This window comes from Suillus fuscotomentosus (assembly GCF_016647785.1).
Source record: "Suillus fuscotomentosus strain FC203 chromosome Unknown F5891scaffold_75, whole genome shotgun sequence".
NCBI lineage: Eukaryota > Fungi > Basidiomycota > Agaricomycetes > Boletales > Suillaceae > Suillus > Suillus fuscotomentosus.
The window spans coordinates 26,686-45,402 of record NW_024539587.1 but is presented as its reverse complement, the minus strand read 5'-3'; the positions used below and the strand labels follow the sequence as shown (position 1 = coordinate 45,402).

General features: G+C 45.7%; 5 protein-coding genes across 5 annotated transcripts; 3 read left to right on the top strand and 2 right to left on the bottom strand.

The window, feature by feature from the left end:
• Window positions 1-1,263: 1,263 nt before the first annotated feature.
• F5891DRAFT_707225 (uncharacterized protein) lies at window positions 1,264-2,151 on the top strand. The gene is made up of 4 exons (XM_041372895.1): window positions 1,264-1,481; window positions 1,528-1,625; window positions 1,682-1,904; window positions 1,963-2,151. Exons 1-4 carry the CDS (start codon window positions 1,462-1,464, stop codon window positions 1,988-1,990), a joined length of 369 nt encoding a protein of 122 aa, XP_041220308.1. The 5' UTR covers window positions 1,264-1,461; the 3' UTR covers window positions 1,991-2,151.
• Window positions 2,152-4,208: 2,057 nt separating this feature from the next.
• F5891DRAFT_1166081 (common central domain of tyrosinase-domain-containing protein) lies at window positions 4,209-7,018 on the top strand (the record flags this gene model as incomplete). Its single annotated transcript, XM_041365414.1, has 16 exons — window positions 4,209-4,235; window positions 4,295-4,572; window positions 4,643-4,697; window positions 4,758-4,861; window positions 4,914-5,091; window positions 5,147-5,244; window positions 5,301-5,384; window positions 5,438-5,540; window positions 5,598-5,615; window positions 5,671-5,685; window positions 5,740-5,764; window positions 5,819-5,845; window positions 5,895-5,977; window positions 6,028-6,163; window positions 6,212-6,930; window positions 6,983-7,018. 16 exons carry the CDS (start codon window positions 4,209-4,211, stop codon window positions 7,016-7,018), a joined length of 1,986 nt encoding a protein of 661 aa, XP_041220307.1.
• A 3,741-nt stretch (window positions 7,019-10,759) lies between these two features.
• Window positions 10,760-12,213, top strand: F5891DRAFT_706891 (uncharacterized protein). The gene is made up of 7 exons (XM_041372893.1): window positions 10,760-10,946; window positions 10,998-11,050; window positions 11,100-11,403; window positions 11,456-11,484; window positions 11,536-11,591; window positions 11,640-11,668; window positions 11,728-12,213. Exons 2-7 carry the CDS (start codon window positions 11,035-11,037, stop codon window positions 11,981-11,983), a joined length of 690 nt encoding a protein of 229 aa, XP_041220306.1. The 5' UTR covers window positions 10,760-10,946; window positions 10,998-11,034; the 3' UTR covers window positions 11,984-12,213.
• A 1-nt stretch (window position 12,214) lies between these two features.
• On the bottom strand, window positions 12,215-14,012 carry F5891DRAFT_706895 (uncharacterized protein). The gene is made up of 3 exons (XM_041372894.1): window positions 13,994-14,012; window positions 13,831-13,938; window positions 12,215-13,686 (listed from the first exon to the last, which is right to left on the bottom strand). The coding sequence occupies exons 2-3, from the start codon at window positions 13,900-13,902 to the stop codon at window positions 12,373-12,375; spliced, it is 1,386 nt and encodes a 461-aa protein (XP_041220305.1). The 5' UTR covers window positions 13,903-13,938; window positions 13,994-14,012; the 3' UTR covers window positions 12,215-12,372.
• Window positions 14,013-16,085: 2,073 nt separating this feature from the next.
• On the bottom strand, window positions 16,086-18,700 carry F5891DRAFT_1061146 (caspase domain-containing protein). Its single transcript, XM_041362919.1, has 18 exons — window positions 18,611-18,700; window positions 18,539-18,553; window positions 18,409-18,483; window positions 17,964-18,348; window positions 17,837-17,918; window positions 17,624-17,770; window positions 17,498-17,575; window positions 17,400-17,446; window positions 17,328-17,345; window positions 17,245-17,277; window positions 17,170-17,181; window positions 17,093-17,117; window positions 17,022-17,035; window positions 16,892-16,966; window positions 16,756-16,839; window positions 16,682-16,700; window positions 16,531-16,634; window positions 16,086-16,476 (listed from the first exon to the last, which is right to left on the bottom strand). The coding sequence occupies exons 1-18, from the start codon at window positions 18,637-18,639 to the stop codon at window positions 16,450-16,452; spliced, it is 1,269 nt and encodes a 422-aa protein (XP_041220304.1). The 5' UTR covers window positions 18,640-18,700; the 3' UTR covers window positions 16,086-16,449.
• Between the last annotated feature and the right edge of the window lie 17 nt (window positions 18,701-18,717).

Sequence of the window (18,717 nt, the reverse complement as noted above, 5' to 3'; positions counted from 1 at the left end):
CGTTCTTCAAAGTTCCTCTTCCACCGTGTCCGTGTCCCTTGCACCTCATCCAACATTTGCTCGATGAGGAGGATCACTCCCGAGTTCCCCACGCTACTCTTTGATTGAAAGTATCGTGCAGGCAGTAATATGAATCCTCTTTATCTTTGTCGCCCCTTTTTTCACTTCCATCACAACGCGCTTTCCCGTATGACCTTGGGCTTCACGCGCACGGTGCGTTCCATCCTCTTACGGCCTCCCAATGTTGATCATCAACAGCAATGACTCGGATCGCTAATCTCGACAGCCTCTTGAACTCAGGCTTAGTGGGCGATGAGCAAGACTAGGCAGGGTCAATCATTTTTAGATAAGTTCAGACGTCTACATTGCTCGAGTAGCAGAATATTTGTCCAAAAACTGTACTGATCGACTATGCCACTGCAAATTAGGTATTGCACCGTCACCAAAGCGAAAATAGAGATATGACCTACCGACGCGATATGCCGCTCGGGCTTCCGGCACAATTTTCACTCTGCCAGTCACCCTGCTATACAGAGGTTGGTCGAAGGCTGAGGCAAAGGTGTGTCATGTGGTCGAATCCTGGTTGCACAGTAACCTGCTCATACTCACCTCACAATACAAGAATATGCAGCAATCTTGATCTGTTTTGCAAGTTTCATACTCGTTACTGCATGCACTGACAAACATAGATGCTGTCAAAGCAACAGCAGCAGCAAGGAGGGAGAGACGCATTTTGTGTGTGAGGTGATATGGAATCTTTTGAAAGAGATCTCGAATTATATCTCCGGGGGTGGGAGAACACTGCAGGATGACAACCAGCTTTTATATACTCATGGGCACGAATTTCGATTTGGCAGAATTGTGTTAGTTCGCTCTAAATCCCTTTGTAATGCTCCACTCTTTGTAATTTGGAAGTTATATTTGCTGCCAGACAATTGTATCCTGTGACCTGGCATCCGCTACTTCATTATTGCTGCGTGACACCAGACAGCTCACTCATAATGCATAACCAAACACCCAGTTCTTTGCTCTTGATGATCAGATATGCAATTGGTAACCACGAGTATAAAATTATAAATAGGAGTACACGTCTGCTATTTGAGACGTGCAAGGACCTTATACTGTTCGAAAAGTCTGCGGGACGATCTCCAACCATCTAACAAATAAGAGGCGTACCGTACTGTCGGCGGCTAGGCCAATTTTCTTAATTTTGTGTTCACGTTTAAATTACCATTATATAAGCTAGGAGAATTCACAGGCCTACACACCTCCTTCCAAGTGTTGCATCAGCCGGAGATTCTGACAAAGACGAATATTACACACCGCCTCTGCCACCTGGCCTTACTGCCTCCCACGCAGCTGGGCCTTCGTTGCCCTCAAAGAGCGAATCGAATACCTATACACCGTCTCCAAAACGACACTATGTAGGACCATCATTACCTCTCTCACAAGCTCCTCACGATGATGACTCGGATTGAGATGTTGGTCCTCACCCACTTCCTGCAGCTAATGTTTCACAAATAGAAGGAAAGGAGAAGGAAACTTCAGGAAGAGGCTGAAAAGCTTCAGCGGGAAGAGTAGATCCTTGTACCTCCAAAAAGTGGCGACTTATTGGAATTTGGCATGTACGTTTCATTCAACATGCGGTCCTCTAACTTGTATACTTATCAAAGTCATACAGCACTTGATCCGACGAAAACCAGGCCTCGTCAGTTCGTACGTAGCGCTCCACCATCGTGTGACACTTCCCTTTGGACAGAGACGCCAGCGGAAAGACAGCAACGTCTTGCTACGAAGTTGCTGGACGGAAACGACGTGCAGCAAATACACCACCATAAGAGGACTCGCGTGCCACAGCAAGGCGACGGGATGAAGATATTTGCAGAGGAGTTGAGGAGCACACAGTACGTGTCTTTTGACTGTTCGTCGATTTTAAATGGAACTTGACGCGTGATTTGCTAGCGCAAGGCTCGTAGTTCAGCCATTGTAGAGTCACATCTAGAGCGAGAAAGGAGGAAGAGAAGCACAAGCAGAGTGAACCCTCCGTTTCCTGGGAATGATGTCTCTAGGTGGACGGCCTATGGACGATAAACAGAGGCAGAAATGCTTCGAGATGCCAAAAGACTCGCAGAGCGTTTCGTTAGTGGGTGCAGTGGAAGTTTCCTGCAAGCTTCTGACACTGCCAAAGACGCTGGAACCCCATTGAGCCTTTGTCGCGGACCGTAAGTTCTACCATCTGTCTTATTCGCAGTATATTCTTCTTGTATGATATGTCTTATGTCGATATCTATATACAGCGCTCGCTGTTCCTATGAAGACATCTGCAATCTCGTCTGGTACAATCGTTGCGTCAAAATCATCAACCCGAGTGTCGGAGCAATGCGCTGTTGGGTTCAAGACGAGGGTTCGAGAAGCTGAGCTCAGACGCATGATGCCACCATCATTCGGGCATCTCAAATTGCCTCTCCATCGCAGGCTCTGCCTTGTGGTCAGAGTATTTATGTAAGTATATCTATCTGTCTTTCCCTTCGCTGTCTCGTCTGTCTGTCTTACTTCTGTGATTTCGTGTTCGTAAAATTCATCTGAATCATCTACATGAATACTGCTCGAGCAGCACGACAATTCGTTCAAAAATAACTCTACTGATTGACCGTGTCACTGCGACCTGGGTATTGCACCATCAAGCATGATACCAAAGCGAAAGCAGAAGTATGACCCACCGACGCGATATGCCGCTCGGGCTTCCGGCTCAGGTTTCACTCTGCCAGTCCTGCCACACAGAGCTTAGTGGTAAAATCATCCTGAGGCTAAGGTGAGCAGGTGTATCATGTGGTTGAATTCTGATTGCACAGCAACCTGCTCATACTCACCCCACGATACCAACATATCCAGGGGTCGCAGCAATCTAGATCTGTTTCACAATGTCCAAATTGTTCATTGCATGCGCTGACAAACATAGATGCTGTCGAAGCAACAACAACAGCGAGGAGGGAGAGACGCATTTTCTGTGTGAGGTGATATGTAATCTTCTGAAAGAGATCTCTGAGGATGGGAGAATACTGCAGGACGACAACTAGCTTTTATATACTCATGGGCACGATTTTTGATTTGGCAGAATTAGATTAGTTCTCTAAATCTCGTCGCAACGCTTCAATTCGGAAATCAAATTTCTCTATTTGCTGCCACGACTATTTTGTTCTGTGACTTGGCATCCGCTTCGTAACACCAGACAGCTCACTCATAACCAAACACTCGTTTCTTGTTCTTAATGATCAGGTACTCGAATGGTATCCGCACATCTCGATAAAATCATAGTTATAGGCGTACATGTCTGCTATTTGAGACGCGGAAGTTGTTCCAGCAGTCTCCGGGACGATCCTTAATTGGATCAATTCATCTAAAACAATAAGAAGCGCACACCGCGGTAATCTGTCAGCTAAGCCAATTTCTTAATCAACGGCACGATTATATAAGCTATGCGAACAAACTTTGGCACCAAATCGGCTGCATCACTTATTATGAAGGAGCATTCTTTGTTGATCTTTGAAATCCAGTTCGTTTAGGTATGATATAATGTTCTATCGCCCGTTTCGAGCTTGCATCTAATTGCATACTATAACCAGTACTAGGGGCACGCAGGCGGACTTATGTGGATGAGACATCACCGACATGACTCGGATGACAGGTGACTAGTTGACTGTCAAGGGGCAGCGTCCATCATGTTGTTTCATGCCCTTCTAGTTTGACGCCCAATATCAAGGACATCACATCATTGCCTCAATATCATGCAGACTGCCCTAGTAGGAGACGTTTGTTCCTTTATTTCATCGTGCGTGTGATCGTTAGTACGCAGGTTTTTGGGTCGGAGGTCTGTTAGCCACGACATCCACTGGTCCTCTATATAGATGAGATCACTTATCCAATCCGCATGCGGGACATGCGTGCTATTCAAAATTTGATTCTATGGGCGCTCCGTAGCAGATTCGGACCGGTAGGTCTCAATCCATTCTTCATCGCTTACCACATTAAACTGGACTTCATTCTTTGCGGAATGTAGGTATTAGCATACACTTCCGGTGCCTACGTAGCTCTCCGCATCAACTGCACTGATCAGCTCCGCACAAGGTGGCACTGTCTGCGCGCCTGCTGTATGTATAAATGCAGCTGGTCACGCCTGACCTCTCGCTGCTCTCTCATCTACTCCAACAATGAGTTCTGTTGAATACCACTATCCCGTGATCGGCCGCAAGGGCACTGGTGGCATACTTTGATCGCTTACCTATCCAGACGCTAGAGAAAGGACCATCCCTACCAGTTCGCATTATTCATCCTTGCTTTTAATACGATCCAGCAGCGTTCCGATACTCCCAAAGTTGTGGAAGAGCCTGCAGCTACCTTCATGGAAATTGCGTCAATTCACGGCAAGCCCTATGTCGAATGGGCTGGCGACCGCAACAATGACATCTCAGCTGACTATAGCGGCACTGACAAGAAAGATACCAATCCTGTTCCTTCCAGATTTGGAGGTATGGCGGTCGTTTCTATCGTTGTTTCCCATAGCCTGACGATATTGTGTGACAGGTTATTGCAAGTAAATTGACATACATTTCTCTCGCTCCTTTGATTTGAAACTGTTCTTCAGCCATGGCGCTGTTGTGTTTCCCACCTGGCATCGCCCATATGTTATGCTCATTGAGGTATGTTCACTAGATGATCATGCCTGATGCGTTGTTCAATTCAGTCATATTGGATTGCAGCAATCGATTGGGAACATCGCTGAAAAATTGGCCCACGACATCGAAGCTGATAACTCGAATGAACATGGAATATGGATTAAAGCTGCAAAGGAACTGCGTTTTCCGTACGTGCGAAGTCCTTCCAGACGCTGATATAGCCATTTACATTGCATTTAGATACTGGGACTGGGCCGGTAAGGATGTACCCGAGAATGGCCTTCCTCCTGTTCTGTACGAAGAAAAAGTCGAAATCATGGCCGCTGGAGGTAAAAAGCAAATCGTTAATAATCCGCTCTCATTTTTCTCCTATGTCGGCGGAGTTCCATTCGACTTTAGCGACGAGAAGGATGACTCGGTAACGTTACCTTTTCCTTTCCGGACCACTGATCTTGCTGAAATGTGGTCTGTAGACAGGACAAGTGGCGTATTTCTCCAGGTGGCAGGGGACATACCGCCACGCTTCTAGTACACCAGATCCTGAGGGTAGCCGCATAGACTTGTTGCAAAAGTGAGTATCTACTGAGACATGTTGCGCGAGGCTGGTGCTGAATTTGCATTTGTAAGGACATTCAAAGCCGGAGCAAATGATCTGAGACGCAGAGTCGCCCAACTCTTTACGTTCAGTGATGACGAAAATTTCGCGATAGCGTACGTCTAAGTTTCTGTTAGTATTATATATATAATGATAAATATGCTGACAGCTGGGACGAGTTCTCTAATCATACTGCGGAATCGAAGAGAGATATAGACTTCATCAACCGTGGGTCGCTTGAAGGTGTGCACGACACTGTTCATTTATCGCTCGTGGGTGGAATACATTTGTTCCAACTTTGACGTATGCTTACTCCAGCGATGAGTCAGGGCGGGAATGGACAAATGGTTAGTTACTTGCGTGCGAGTGAAGCTTGTTGATCTATATTAACCAAATTGGCAGAGTTACCCAGACTACGTGAGCAATTCCTTCTGATCCTCTGCAATGATTTCGGTGCTCATCTTTATATAGGCCGGTTTCGATCCCATCTTTTTCCGTGAGTGAACAGGTGCAAATTACCCTTCTGCATTACTGACGTGTCATCCTTCAGTTCACCATTCAAATGTGGATAGACTATGTATGTGTGATTTCGTTGAAGGGATTATCCTGATATTGAATTCCAAAAGTTGCTCTATGGGAGTGGTGCTACCCCGAATACTGGATGGGAAGCGGATATGAACGCGATGGGGAACAGTACCCTTGGACACAGGTATGTGTTGGCCGATGCTCACGCACAAATATTCATTGGTTGTCTTTTAGGCACGTGGTACGTATGCGCAAGTTTACAACGAACAACTCCTTTCAGACGGGCCGCTCCAACCATTCCGAACGGAACAAGGAGACTACTGGACCTCTTCTCAGGCCCGATTTCTGCATGAGCAAAGCTACCCCAAGTGTACGTAGCAACCTTATGTATTGGATGACATAAATTTACTCCGAATAGATTATTCGTTTCCCGAGTTTGAAGGAATTAAGGTGGATCAAGCTGCCACGTCATTTCAAGAGCGTGCCTTGGCGCGCAAAAGGGTGCAAGCCTACTATGGCTTTGGTCCGCAAACCAATGCGAAACAGGTGGGCTTGCACGCTTGGAAACACTTACCTGTTCCAAACAAGGAAGATCCTGCCGTGCCAAGCAATCATTCCATTATTCCTCACTACCGCACATTCGCTGTACATGTGAAACTTCTGGAGCATGCATACAACCGCTCCTATTCATTCCAACTTCACCATAAGGGGAATGCTCATTCGAGTCCGCAGCTCGTAGGTACCATTTCCGTCTTTGCACGACCAGACCATTCTCCTTGTAAAGCGTGTGCTGTGCGTCGTGAGGCGGGATCTGTAGTTCGCGGGATGATTCCAATTCCTCCCGAATTGATCGAGAGCATCATCAAATCAAACCGAGGTGGAGAATCTTCGTTCGACCAGACCCTCGCTCACATCAAGGGGGAGTTCGTTGGAAGGCTTGTGGATGCTACTGGCTCAGAGCTTGCCGGGGCTGAGGGAGGGCTGGATGTGACTCAGGTACCACAACACTGTGCCGCTTCTCGCACAGTTATTCCCATAGAAATTTCTCTGGTGTCGGCTGCTGTTGCTGAGCACGTAGAGGACAAGAATCGTCCTGTTCATCTATGTGACTGGCAGCACCACAACAGTATCTTTGACGTGAGCGTATTGTTCTTTATTCTGGCAATTCGCTGAACATGATTTTTGACAGGCTGGCTGGCTGGCGAGTCACAAGGATTCGGTGTGATGCGGCGCGCTTGGATGTTGAACTACTTGGATTTGATTAGCCAGTTCGCCATGATATCAAAGAATATAATATGTAATATGCTGCAATTACTTATCAGTCCCTTCATTTAGTCTTGAGCAGCGATGTCAAATTTCGACTCAGGTAGAAGAAAGTGCGCGAGGCAGCTCAAGAGGACAAGCAGAAATAAGAAGATACAAGGAGTAGCTAGAAGAAAAAAATCGAGTGCAAAAATAAATAAAAAACAAAACGCGAGGGCAGAATGGTAAGAAGCAGTCACTCACCGAACGGCTGTCAGATTCGCTCTACAACTCTATACGCATGTCACTTGTCCCCTCGACGGCACTATCGAGGTTGTTGATATAACAATAAATGGCCAGCATCATTCTAAAATATAGGGGGCAGTAGAGCCGCGTTCTTCACCAATGTCGTCGGCTTGTTACTGGCTCGTACGGCTGATGACTCACTATCTATCTGTTCAGCCGTTTATAGGAGCGCAGGCATCTACAATTGCAATGGTTAGAGACCTGTAGACAGACAAGATGTATAGCGTAGCAAAGCGGCGGTGACGGGGTGAAGATATTTGCAGAGGAGTTGAGGTGTTGTCAGTGACACTCTAAGTTAGACCTGAGGGTTTCGGCAAAGTTCCACAAGGAAGAAATCAAATAGATATTACTGGGGCCTTAGGAAGGTATTGACTCGGATACTTGAAAACTTCTATGAGAGATGAAACCATGCTGCAAGTGTCCGTCATATATACGGTTCATTTACAGATTAGCACTTGTACTGGTGTTGAAGCGGATGTGTGTGAGCAAGGCTGGTAGACGTACTTGTGAAATATCCATTCGGGATCGACGAGTAATCATGCTTGCGTGAGTAGCCCAGAGGATGAGCTGTACCTCTATCTTGCCCTTGTTGCACTGGGTTGAGGTGCAGAAGGATTTGAAGAATGGGTGGTTGGAAGGTAACTCGCAATTACTCAAACAGAAGACGATAACGCCACACAAAATATTGTCGTTGACTCAAGTAAATGACTTTTGCTAGAGTAGTAGACAACAATGTGTGAGAGACTAACCCAAGGATTGTCACACGCGTTATATCCAGTGTCAATCCAGTAAGGTTCCGAGTCAAGCCTGCCGCAAGGTTAGATGAGAACATCACCATCGCGCACGCGTCTCGGAACCCTATTTCAACAAGTTGCAGCGCACTGCCGTGTTATCCGTCTCAACGGCCTTTCACCAATACCTCGAAAGAAATTCCTTTTCCTTGAATTCTTGGTCTCAAAAACTTTTCAGCTGTATACTCAACCTGGAATCTGGATGAAATATACATACAATTCCTTCGCTCTACCGAGGTCGACCGCGTTGTCGCATCCGTCATGCATGCTGACTCATGATGAGGTTCAGGCTCAAGTTATTGAAGCTGATACTAATCGATGACGCATGATGCGTGTTAATTGGCTCAACTTAAGGCAGGTGACATGTATCATGCGTCATCGATTAATACGTGTTGGACTGGTCCACACGTTGCCTTTCTATCTTCCTGATTGCCGCTGACATGCATTTACGATATCGAAGCTTAACTTGCAAGCGTTATCATGAGCCGGTCCCATGGAACAAAGGAAATCGCCGCAAAGGCTGGACTGGCGTCGAGCTAGAACATCGGGCCAACAATGCAGAACACCCATGATTATTATTGCTTGCACAGCAACTCCGGATTCGTGCAAAGTTCAAGCGATGGAGACCGTTTCGCCGGTCTAAATGAGTACCGGCGAGTTGCCGTATCACCATCATGATAAGCTATGCGGCCTAGTGCGTGATTCACTCCTTGTTTCAACTTGAAGTTTTAACTACATTTTTAGCTTGCGGTTCGAGTGTGGGAGTGTGCTATGTCGAGTGATTTCTACTGATGGCTTCTATTAGTAGATGGTTGATGACAAGGCGAGTGTACTAGTACATATATGCCAGACTCCTGTGTTTCCTGACACAGCTACTGCATTAGTGATTCTCAAAGATCTTGGTCCTCTGTCTTAGACCTTTGGTTGATGATCATATCGATGCGGTGAACATTCAGTGGTGACTCAGCACAGTGCATCAGAGGACTGGTAAGAAAGTCATAGTCTTATAGTGTACCACTACATGACAATATATGCAGAACATGTCCTGTACTTTTCATTACGACGTAAAGGCCCCGCAATTAACATAACGCACCCCAAAAGACCCATCAGTCGATGCTGCCAATATATGATTCGATGTAAGATTCACGTCATCTTTTCTGTCTCTTTTCTGAGCAGGCCAGGCGTGTTTGGGATGCAATGCCATCAGCTTCTCCTCCCCTTCATTATGATGGATATGTGGTATATAACTTCAATCCGCCCTTCCTCGATGCAATTCAGCAAAGGGTCTTTCTGGGACATGTCAGCTCAAGAGTCCTTGTATCTTATGGTAATTATAATTCTGCGTTATATAAAATCACATTGTTAGTGGTTTCACCTTGGGGTTGATAGATCTGATACTTCGCTCTGAGACGAGTTTGGTGCGTTTTGACGTCATTCTTTAAACCCGCATTAGTTAACAAGTCTGATTAGTTTCATCTTTTATGGTCAGTCGGCTCGAACATTTTTGTCGTGCTGTGGTGACTGATTGAATTACAATACCAGGACATACTTTCAGTCATGGTGCTGCTGTGCGTACTTCTCAAGCTGCGCGATCGTTTGATTGGGTCTCACTCACGGCTCTTCAGAAGTGAGCTGTCACACACGATTAATGTTCTTGTCATTTGCACGACAGGAACTGAGATGGCTGGCAGCCTCTCCCTTGATGTCATGAGTGTCATCATGTATGACCTGGCGACCGCTGAGAGCTCGAAGTAGACATCTGCATATATACCCGTCATGTACTTGCTACCCTTGGTCGTCCATTCGACCGTGTTCTTACTCGAACTGTATCGTTTTCACGTCAGCCCAGGAGCCTTGCAGGGATATGGGGTTATTTATCGATTCTCAAAAGAGTAGGCCCCTCATCAATTGAGGTCCTGATTATCTAACGCTCGGCCTAAGGCTATTCGTTTCTTCAAACTGCACTCGTCGAACACACGTGACGTTGTTACTCCCTCTGTGTTCGGCTTATTTGGAATATGTCTTCGTCTTCAATATTTAGTGGCGCCTTCTGATGAACAGGGCACTACCATCATACCGAATAGAAGCAGAGAGGAACTCCGGCACAGAACTGCCAGAGATATGATGAATGGACAGGATTGATGATGCCATTATCTGTAACTGGCTTGATGCATCATCCCTAGTACAGCTGTGACTAGTAAGTGCCATCCATCAGCTTCGCCTCCTGTTCATCACGGTGGATGTATAGTATATAACACTAATAAGCTTTTATTGATCCAACCCACAGGATACTGTGAGCCCTCAGATTTCAACGTTGTCAACACTCGAGGGCGCCCATACTTTGTTATGTCCATACAGGTGCAGTCAGCGGGCGTTGCTGTTCAGCAATTGACTCTTACCTTTGTATCATTCACTCTTGTGGTGTACGATCATGCTATCACATTCGCTCAAGAAGTATTTTCGTCTTCACGGTCGATGACAGTCTAACCCTGATTCACCGCCATCGTTTATTTTAGGTGACTTTCTTTTGGTCCAGTTCATGGTCACCGTCAAAAATACTGTATTTCATCGTAATGCTGTTACGAATCATATTGTTCTTAGTGACTAATTTTAGGTTCGACAGATCCGATACTTGGCTCTCGTGCAAGTTTGGTGTGTGACTCCATTTAATAATAATAAATGCACTAGAAATGATTATATTGTTTAGTTTTACTGCTCTGACACAAACAAAAGTAGCCAAGGCTCACAACTATTTTGTGAGTTTTTGAGCTGCGCATATCGTCATTGGGGTCTTACATGCATCGTTTAACAGGGGTGAGCTGTTTCATATGACAAGGCAACAGACCAACTTACAGATTGACGTAGGTTTGCTATAATTGAATACGCTGTTAAAGCAACAGTCATGATTCTATGCCAATGTCTGTCCCTTGCACATTGATCGATCCCACTGAATCGACTGGTATACAGGTGTTATAACATTGCGAGTATGGCATCTATTCCCTCGGAGTCGCTTCATCAGATGGTTGGTGGTCACTATTTTCATCGTTTGCTTGGTAGGAGCTGCAATATTTGGCGCCGTCGTGTATAACACATTCAAGAGTGTCGTGAACATGAACAGCAAGTCAAGCTCGGCACGCCTTACATTTACATTCATCATCTATGTGCCAGCCTTGGTCGTCCATACGACTATGTTCTTACTTACGCTGTATCGCTTTCGCGTTACCCCCAGAACCTTGCAGCAACACGGGATGATCCACCGATTCGTCAAAGAGTGAGCCCCTCATCGATCACAAGTTCTACTACTAAGACTAATATTTACTTAGGGGAATGTTCTTGTATTCATTTGCAGCCGGTGAATATATCTCGATTCCTTTCATTTAGCAGGTGCTCAAGCAAATAACAGGATCGCTACTGTACGAAATCATCAGTCTTTCTCTGATGACACCAGAGGACATATACGTAAGTTTTATGGTCAAAGCTGCACGAAAAACTCGTAACCGTTGTTAGATTTACCATGATTCAACTGATATGGGAGAGTAAGATTGTTCCGTTCATGGTCGTCTACTAAAGTTCACGAGCAACATATATCATCCAGAATAGCAATGGCAGCTACGGTTGTCTCTATCTGTCGCGCGATGCTAAGCATCCGGTGCTTGGCTGCAACTTACCATGTCGATCCGGCATGGTTGCTCAACCATGCGGAACTCAGTCGTGTCCAATGGAGGAGAGGACACACTGAAGGAGAAATCTACGTTGAAGCCAGCGAGATGGATGTGGTTCTCCCATCCAAATCTGCGGCATTACCTGCTGATAATATCGGAAGAGAAGATGAGGTGCAAAATTATACCTAACTTGTATGTCTGGCACATGATTCATTTTTTTTATCATATACAAGGCTACCATGCCGTGAAAAGAGCACACAGAGGCCATGATGGTAGACGAATAGGAGAAAACTTAGGAGAGAGATGTGCGGCTGGGATTCAAAAGGAGAAGAAGATACGAAGATTGGGAGCAATTGTGAAGCAAGTAGCGCTCAGCTAGAGCACGCACGTAGGGTAGACACGAATTAGTTCTGCAGGATCAAACACTCTGTGCTTATATATGTTAGATGTCTACGTCGTCCACCAAGGTCGACATAATTCATGATTAAGACATACCATAGTACATGTTTTTGTGTAAGAATTACAGTGGCATCACAGTGAATAATATAGTACTTCATGGATGCGGTTACCCAAGATTATCAAAGGTATATACTACCGTGATTCACTACTTTGAGGGAAGGAATGAGGGAAACATAGTCCGCTCGCTGCGCATCTGTTATCGTCAGATTCGTCACTCGACCGCCGATAGTCAGGGTCTCCAGGGGACACTTTAACCGTGCCAACCATGCCTTCACATCCTCATGAGACCAATAAGATTCAATGCGGCCATTGCGGCGAGCTTCAAGCGCGCGCAAATTGGGGAGTGATAGAGCATCGAACAGGTCAGATAAAGGGCGCGTGAACAAAGGGTCATGAAGGATGCATAAGGATTGTAATTTTGTGTGCATGAATGATTCCATGGGTTCTCTTTGGTCAAATCCTATGTGGACATTTAAGGAAGAGAGGTTGGGACATAGCTGAAGCAAATGGAGGAATGCGTTCGGGTGACATACGGCGATCTGGACATCCGTCAAGCAAGCCCATATGGGTCCGAAAGAAGACAAGGGCTCGATGTCGAAAAACGGTCTCATGTCAATGAACTTGAGACTGCGCATAGTGGACGGTAGGCGCGAGATGGATTGTGCAGTAGTTGGAATATCATGATTTGTCATCCGTAGTATGGTCAACTCCTGAAGTGCTGGGAGGTCAGTAGCAAACAGCTGAGGGCGCCTATCCCGGAAGTAATCGATAGAGACTCGAAGAAATTTTATACGACTCATATGGGGCTGAAGAAGACTTCGTAGTTTGGTCGAGTAGTGGTACCCGAGTTCTAACGAGAGCGGACGTCCTCGTGAACGCTTGAGCCACAAGTCGTAGCAGAAAGCTGCCTGCTCCCAGCCTCTGTCGTCGGCTTCCATATACAACCTGCACCATAAATCAGGTGTACCCACAGCAACCTCCCTCCATCGTTGGCATATCCTTGTTAACAGCATGGGGGCTCTGAGGTTTGATGGGGGCCACAATTTAGTTTCGGGGAGACAGTGGTTAAATATTTGGGATAGGACTTCCGTTGGCAGGCGCCAGAGAACCGATAGGAGTCCCTTGTGCAAATTCATCGACTGCATAATCTTCTCCTTCTTTTCGACGACTTGCTGATAAAGATTTCTGAAGCTATCCATTACGGCTTCCAGAGCTGAGATCTCGTCCAGAACTGCATCCAATTTCTGCCGGCGCTCAGCGATGATGCTGACAACGCTATCTATCACGGCCTCCAGCGCCGAGAGCTCGTACAGAACTGTATCCAATTGCTGCTGGCGCTGAGCGATGATGTTGACAACGCTCTGGCGTTCGAGCTTGACGGTAGAGTGGTCTGTATTGGGGAATCTGGAGTATGGAGTTTCAAAGACTGGAATCTAGTTATCGTCAGTAAAATGACATGTGATATGTCGAAATAGACCAAGGAGCAGACGTACAATCACTTGCGAGCGTGCGAGCTGGAATGGATGATTGTTATTCTCGGCGGACATGAATTCTAATTCAAGAAACTTGGCACTTACGTTGGTTTGTAGTGCACCGATGATATCTGAAACAGAGCCAGAGATATTGAATTCTGAGTGGAGTGTCTGCATGTTGTTCGCTAAGGCGAGAAACAAAGATGTAATAGGCTAGAATACGAGGGAACTCAGCAAGTGAAACAAATGCTATAAGATTGAGTGGTACCTCCAACACGAGCAGATTCAATCGGAGAGCACCGGTACAAGCGAGTACAATTTACTCTATTACGTAATAACGAGACACGAGCGGAGGAATAGAGTTACAATATTTTTGTGCAATTCTTGTAGGTCAAAATCATGGCCACTTTGCCTTCAGCGCATGACAACCAGACGGGGAACTATCATACATTGAATATTGAAGGTCTGCTCTTTTCATCACAGGAGCGCACAGTACGTGTCCTTTGAAAGTTTGACTGTTCGTCGATCGGGATGTCAAAGGAGAGCATTTTGGTAGTGGGCGCAGTGGAAGTTTTCTGTAAGCCCCATCGAGTCTTTGTCGCGGACTGTTGCATCTCATAAGTTATACCGTCTTTCTTATTCACGGTATATTTATCTTGTATAATGTGTCTTATGTCGATATCTACATACAGCGCTCGCTCCTGCTACGAAGACATCTGCAATTTCGTCTGGTACAATCGTTGCATCAAAATAATCAACCCCGAGTGTCGGAGCAATGCGCTGTCGTGTTCCAGGCGGAGGTTCGAGAAGCTGAGCTCATACGCATGATGCCACCATCATTCGGGCATCTTAAATTTCCTCTCCATTGCAGGCTCTGCCTTGTGGTCAGATTATTTATGTAAGTATATCTATCTATCTATCTATCTATCTATCTTTCCTTTCACCATCTTGTCTGTCTGTCCTACTTCTGAGATTTTTTGTTCGTAAAATTCATCTGGATCATCTACATTAATATTGCTCGAGCAGCACGAAAATTCGTTCAAAAACAATTGTACTGATTAACTGTGTCACTGCGAACTAGATATTGCACCCTCAAGCATGATACCAAAGCGGAAGCAGGAAAATGACCCACTGACGTGACATGCCGCTCGGGCTACCGACTCAATTTTCACTCCGCCACCCCTGACCTGCAGATACTCTAAGGCGAGCAGGTGAGTCATTGAATCCTGGTTGCACAGTGACCTGCCCATACTCACCCCAACATCACAATACAAGGGCTCGCAGCAATCTGGTGTCCGTTTGCAATGTTCCCACTCGCTCGTACATGCGCTAACAAACATAGATGTTGTCAAAGAGATAACAACAGCAAGGAGGGAGAAAGCATCTATGTGCGAGATGATATGGAATCTTCTGAGAGAGATCTCAAATGATGTTTCGGAGGATGCGGAAACACTGTAGGACGAAAACCAGCTTTTATATCCTGCACACACACTTATGGGGACGATTCTCGATCTGGCAGAGTTGTGTGAGTTCTGTCGCATGAATTGAACCGTCTCTCGGTTAATTTCTTCGCAGCGCTCCACTCTTTGCAATTCGGAAATTCAAATTTCCCTATTTGCTCCTGGACTATTTTATTCTGTGACCTGGCGTCTACTACAGACACAACGCATGTAGTCTTTGTAACACCAGACAGCTCACTCATAACCAAACATTCGGTTCTTGTGCTTGATGCACAGGTATTCAATTAACTAGTATCCCCATATCTCAACAAACGAGTATAGAATCATAAACAGGCGTACACGTCTGCTATTTGAGACGCGCAAGGTAAGCTGTTCCAGCAGTCTCCGGGACGATCCTTAACTGGATCGTTCCATCTAAAACAATAACAAGCGCAGTCCTTGTAAATCCAAATTCTACGTCTCCAACTATATGATATCTTGCTCTTCGTTCGTTCACGAAAAGTAAACAGAGTCACCACAACTCCACGCGGGCCTGTTCTGAACCCTGATTTCTACATAAACAGATTTTTAGATCATCATTTGCGTCTTAAAATCTGATTTGTTGCAAGGCTCTTTAAATTTATCATATTTGGCCCGGGGTTGTTCTGTGTCTTAATGTCTTAGCTCCAAGTCCTCAGTGGTTTCGCCCACATACGTGTATTCATTTCACGGAATTTCCCAATCGTGATTGAGTCGCGCTACATGTTACTTACTACATGTACAATTTTCCAGGAGTAAAGGGACCCAAATACTACTCCACTCACTGGGGAAAAAATGAGGATGTGGCGAGAACCTCGAGATTTAAACCAAATGTTTGCCACATTCTGAGGGGATTACGAAGAAATGAAAATGCAAATAGGATGATCATGGTACTTCGTGGCGTACCACTATGTGTATATTTGTGATTAGTGGACCGGAACAAAGTTTCCTTCTCTCGCAGTATAAAGTTCGGATATAAGTTCTTCTAGTAGCGGGACTCTAAATATTTGTCGTCTGTCAATCTACTATATCCTCTCATACCAGGATGGGGCGACTCAGTATGTCAGGAAGTCTGTGAGTACATCATCTATGTGGTGTCAACTAATAGATCGCATCTGTACAGTAGAATTTGAATAAGGTGTCAATTCTGCTGATTGTGTTGCGGTCTTCGATATGGGGGTACGGCAAGGTTTCTACTCACAGAACTTCCCTGTTGTATGTACAAATCGTAGAAGGAAAAACTAAATTAGAAGAGGCATTGTTGACTGGAATCCTGATGAAGTTTTCACAGCGTTAGTGAATGTGAGAAAGTATGGGATTGACGTACAATGGGATACGAACTCGACAGCTGCGGCGTCTGCCTCTGAGTCCGACGTAAAATAACCTGCACAGACGCAAGTACCTGCAGATATGTCTGGGATGGGTTGGTCGCTAATGCCAGTAAGTCGCATGACTGTCATTACTAGAATAGTACTCACTAAGGGACGAGATGAAGGCCTGATAGTCACTATTTGATCAGAATAATACGAGCGAATTGTTAATTACTACGCACAGAGGACATGGCTCCAAGAAACTCTCCACCCCTTATGATAACGCCCCCGCTACCTTGGAAGTCGCTACAGCTTGCAAATAATACCTAATATCTGATCGTCAAACAGACTTCGAGTTGAGGAGCGTATTTTACTTACCACATGAGCTTGGGGGTACTTTGTAAGAGCTCGAGAGTTCGCAACGTGCTGTCTTAGGTGATCACTGGGTTGATACTGAGCAAATTGATTAGACAGTCGCGAATACATCAATTCGCATCTTTGGACTGACGATGTATGGCAAATCTTTGCACGAGACAGATCAACAAAGAATCACAACATAGTAATATAACAGCTTCATACCAAGGACGGATCCAGAATAACATGACTAGTAATCATGATACAATCTGTTCAACTTGAAGATTGGCAATTAAACTTACATCAAACAACGCCTGTTGATAAAATTTTGAAATTGGTTGACACAAAGCCATTCACAAAGCCGTTCACAGACTCACATTAAGGCAGCAGCCAGTGGGTAGGGGTTTGACCTGTGTGCAAAGTTAGTATCAACCTCACAGTTCGCGTTCCCAGTACTTGCCATCACGTCGTATAAGTCCTGTTTGAGGATTGACATCGCATATAATCAAAGTAAACAAGTATACAAACGCACCTCGCTCACAATCTCACCAGCGCGTTCCCAGTCAATTGGGTGGATAGCTTGCTTGCGGATCAGCATTTCTCAAAGTTGAAACTATCGCAACTTGTCACCCTTTTCAAAACCATCTACACGGTGACCATCCACACGGCGACCATCCAAGTCGACGATTCGTCCTCCATGTCCAGAGTCTAGATACATCATCAATCGCTTGTTCAAATTACGGATACGTGACTCACAGTGAAAGAATAAGCAATCTCCAGGCTGGGCGTCTTTCACTAACCATCGCAACGCGCTAAGGATGTTCCGTCTCGTCGGCATGTATTTCAGATTGTATGGCTCATCTGTGAGTACCATGATGTCCTCTTTCGCGTAATTCCAGAAGGCTGTTACATGGTTGTGTCGCTCAATACTGAGTGAATAAGAGGAAATGGAAATGGAAATGGACAGACATTTTAGAAACTCTGCAATGTTCCAAGCATCATTCACACAGCCACGAAGCTCTCTATCCTGGCTTTTGTAGTTTATGCCGATCTACACGAAGATAAGCCATGCAAGGACAAACTTGAAAGGACTCACGCATAACGCCTTCTTCTTCCTCGCACGTGGAGGTAACACTTTAATTGTCTGTGGAATCTCCATTTCAAGTTGATCACACAGGTCACAGTTGCACTTTGCGACGACAGGTCGTCGCGCAGCACTATAGGGTGAGTGTATATGCTGTCTCGATAGCTCTGTACTCTCTCCTGTCTGCTGCTGAAGAGATTGAGTCGATTGCGTCCGTGAGCGGTGAAGCCGCGAAGTCACAGAACCATGTTGTACTGGCCGAGCATCTGGCGTAATCCTCCCGTTGTACTTCAAACCATAGGAAGGCACTGATGGAGGAAGGGGCGCATGTGCACTGGAGGACGTCGGGAGAGGATATTGGCGTATTAGCGCTCGGCGCGTTTTGGTAGCCGCTGGTCTGGTAAACGATGTGAACTTAACACGACTTGATCACGTGAAGTTGAATGAGCTTACTTACTTCGGAGATGGCGATCGCCTCACAGGAACGACTGCAGGGATGGACGAAGTGTATGAACTCCTTGATCTGTCTAGCCTTTTGAAACGAGTCAATACTAGGCAGGCACATCATGCATTGACGGTCACATTACCCCTTGTTTCGGCGACTGTTTAAGCCATGGGACTACGTTAGCGAGGACATGACGATCAGGAGGTAAACATACGAAGCGAGCTTGGAAGGAGGGACAGACATACGCGCTTATCGATGAGGGTAATTTATGACTACTATCTACGCTTCAGAGTGCGTGGGCAAGTAGCTAGTGAAACCCTT

Bases quoted from the DNA above. Each gene is read 5' to 3' on its own strand.
- F5891DRAFT_707225 (XM_041372895.1), top strand. From the start codon at position 1,462: ATGATGACTCGGATTGAGAT. The intron at 1,626-1,681 runs GTACGTTTCATT...AAAGTCATACAG, and splicing joins GACTTATTGGAATTTGGCAT to CACTTGATCCGACGAAAACC. The intron at 1,905-1,962 runs GTACGTGTCTTT...GTGATTTGCTAG, and splicing joins GAGGAGTTGAGGAGCACACA to CGCAAGGCTCGTAGTTCAGC.
- F5891DRAFT_706891 (XM_041372893.1), top strand. The intron at 11,592-11,639 runs GTAAGTTTTATG...AACCGTTGTTAG, and splicing joins TGACACCAGAGGACATATAC to ATTTACCATGATTCAACTGA. The intron at 11,669-11,727 runs GTAAGATTGTTC...TATATCATCCAG, and splicing joins GATTCAACTGATATGGGAGA to AATAGCAATGGCAGCTACGG.
- F5891DRAFT_706895 (XM_041372894.1), bottom strand. From the start codon at position 13,902: ATGCAGACACTCCACTCAGAATTCAATATCTCTGGCTCTGTTTCAGAT. The intron at 13,687-13,830 runs GTAAGTGCCAAG...GACGATAACTAG, and splicing joins TCGGTGCACTACAAACCAAC to ATTCCAGTCTTTGAAACTCC.
- F5891DRAFT_1061146 (XM_041362919.1), bottom strand. From the start codon at position 18,639: ATGTCTGTCCCTCCTTCCAAGCTCGCTTC. The intron at 17,771-17,836 runs GTCTGTCCATTT...ACCATGTAACAG, and splicing joins CATTGCAGAGTTTCTAAAAT to CCTTCTGGAATTACGCGAAA. The intron at 17,576-17,623 runs GTGAGTCACGTA...TGATGTATCTAG, and splicing joins AGATTGCTTATTCTTTCACT to ACTCTGGACATGGAGGACGA.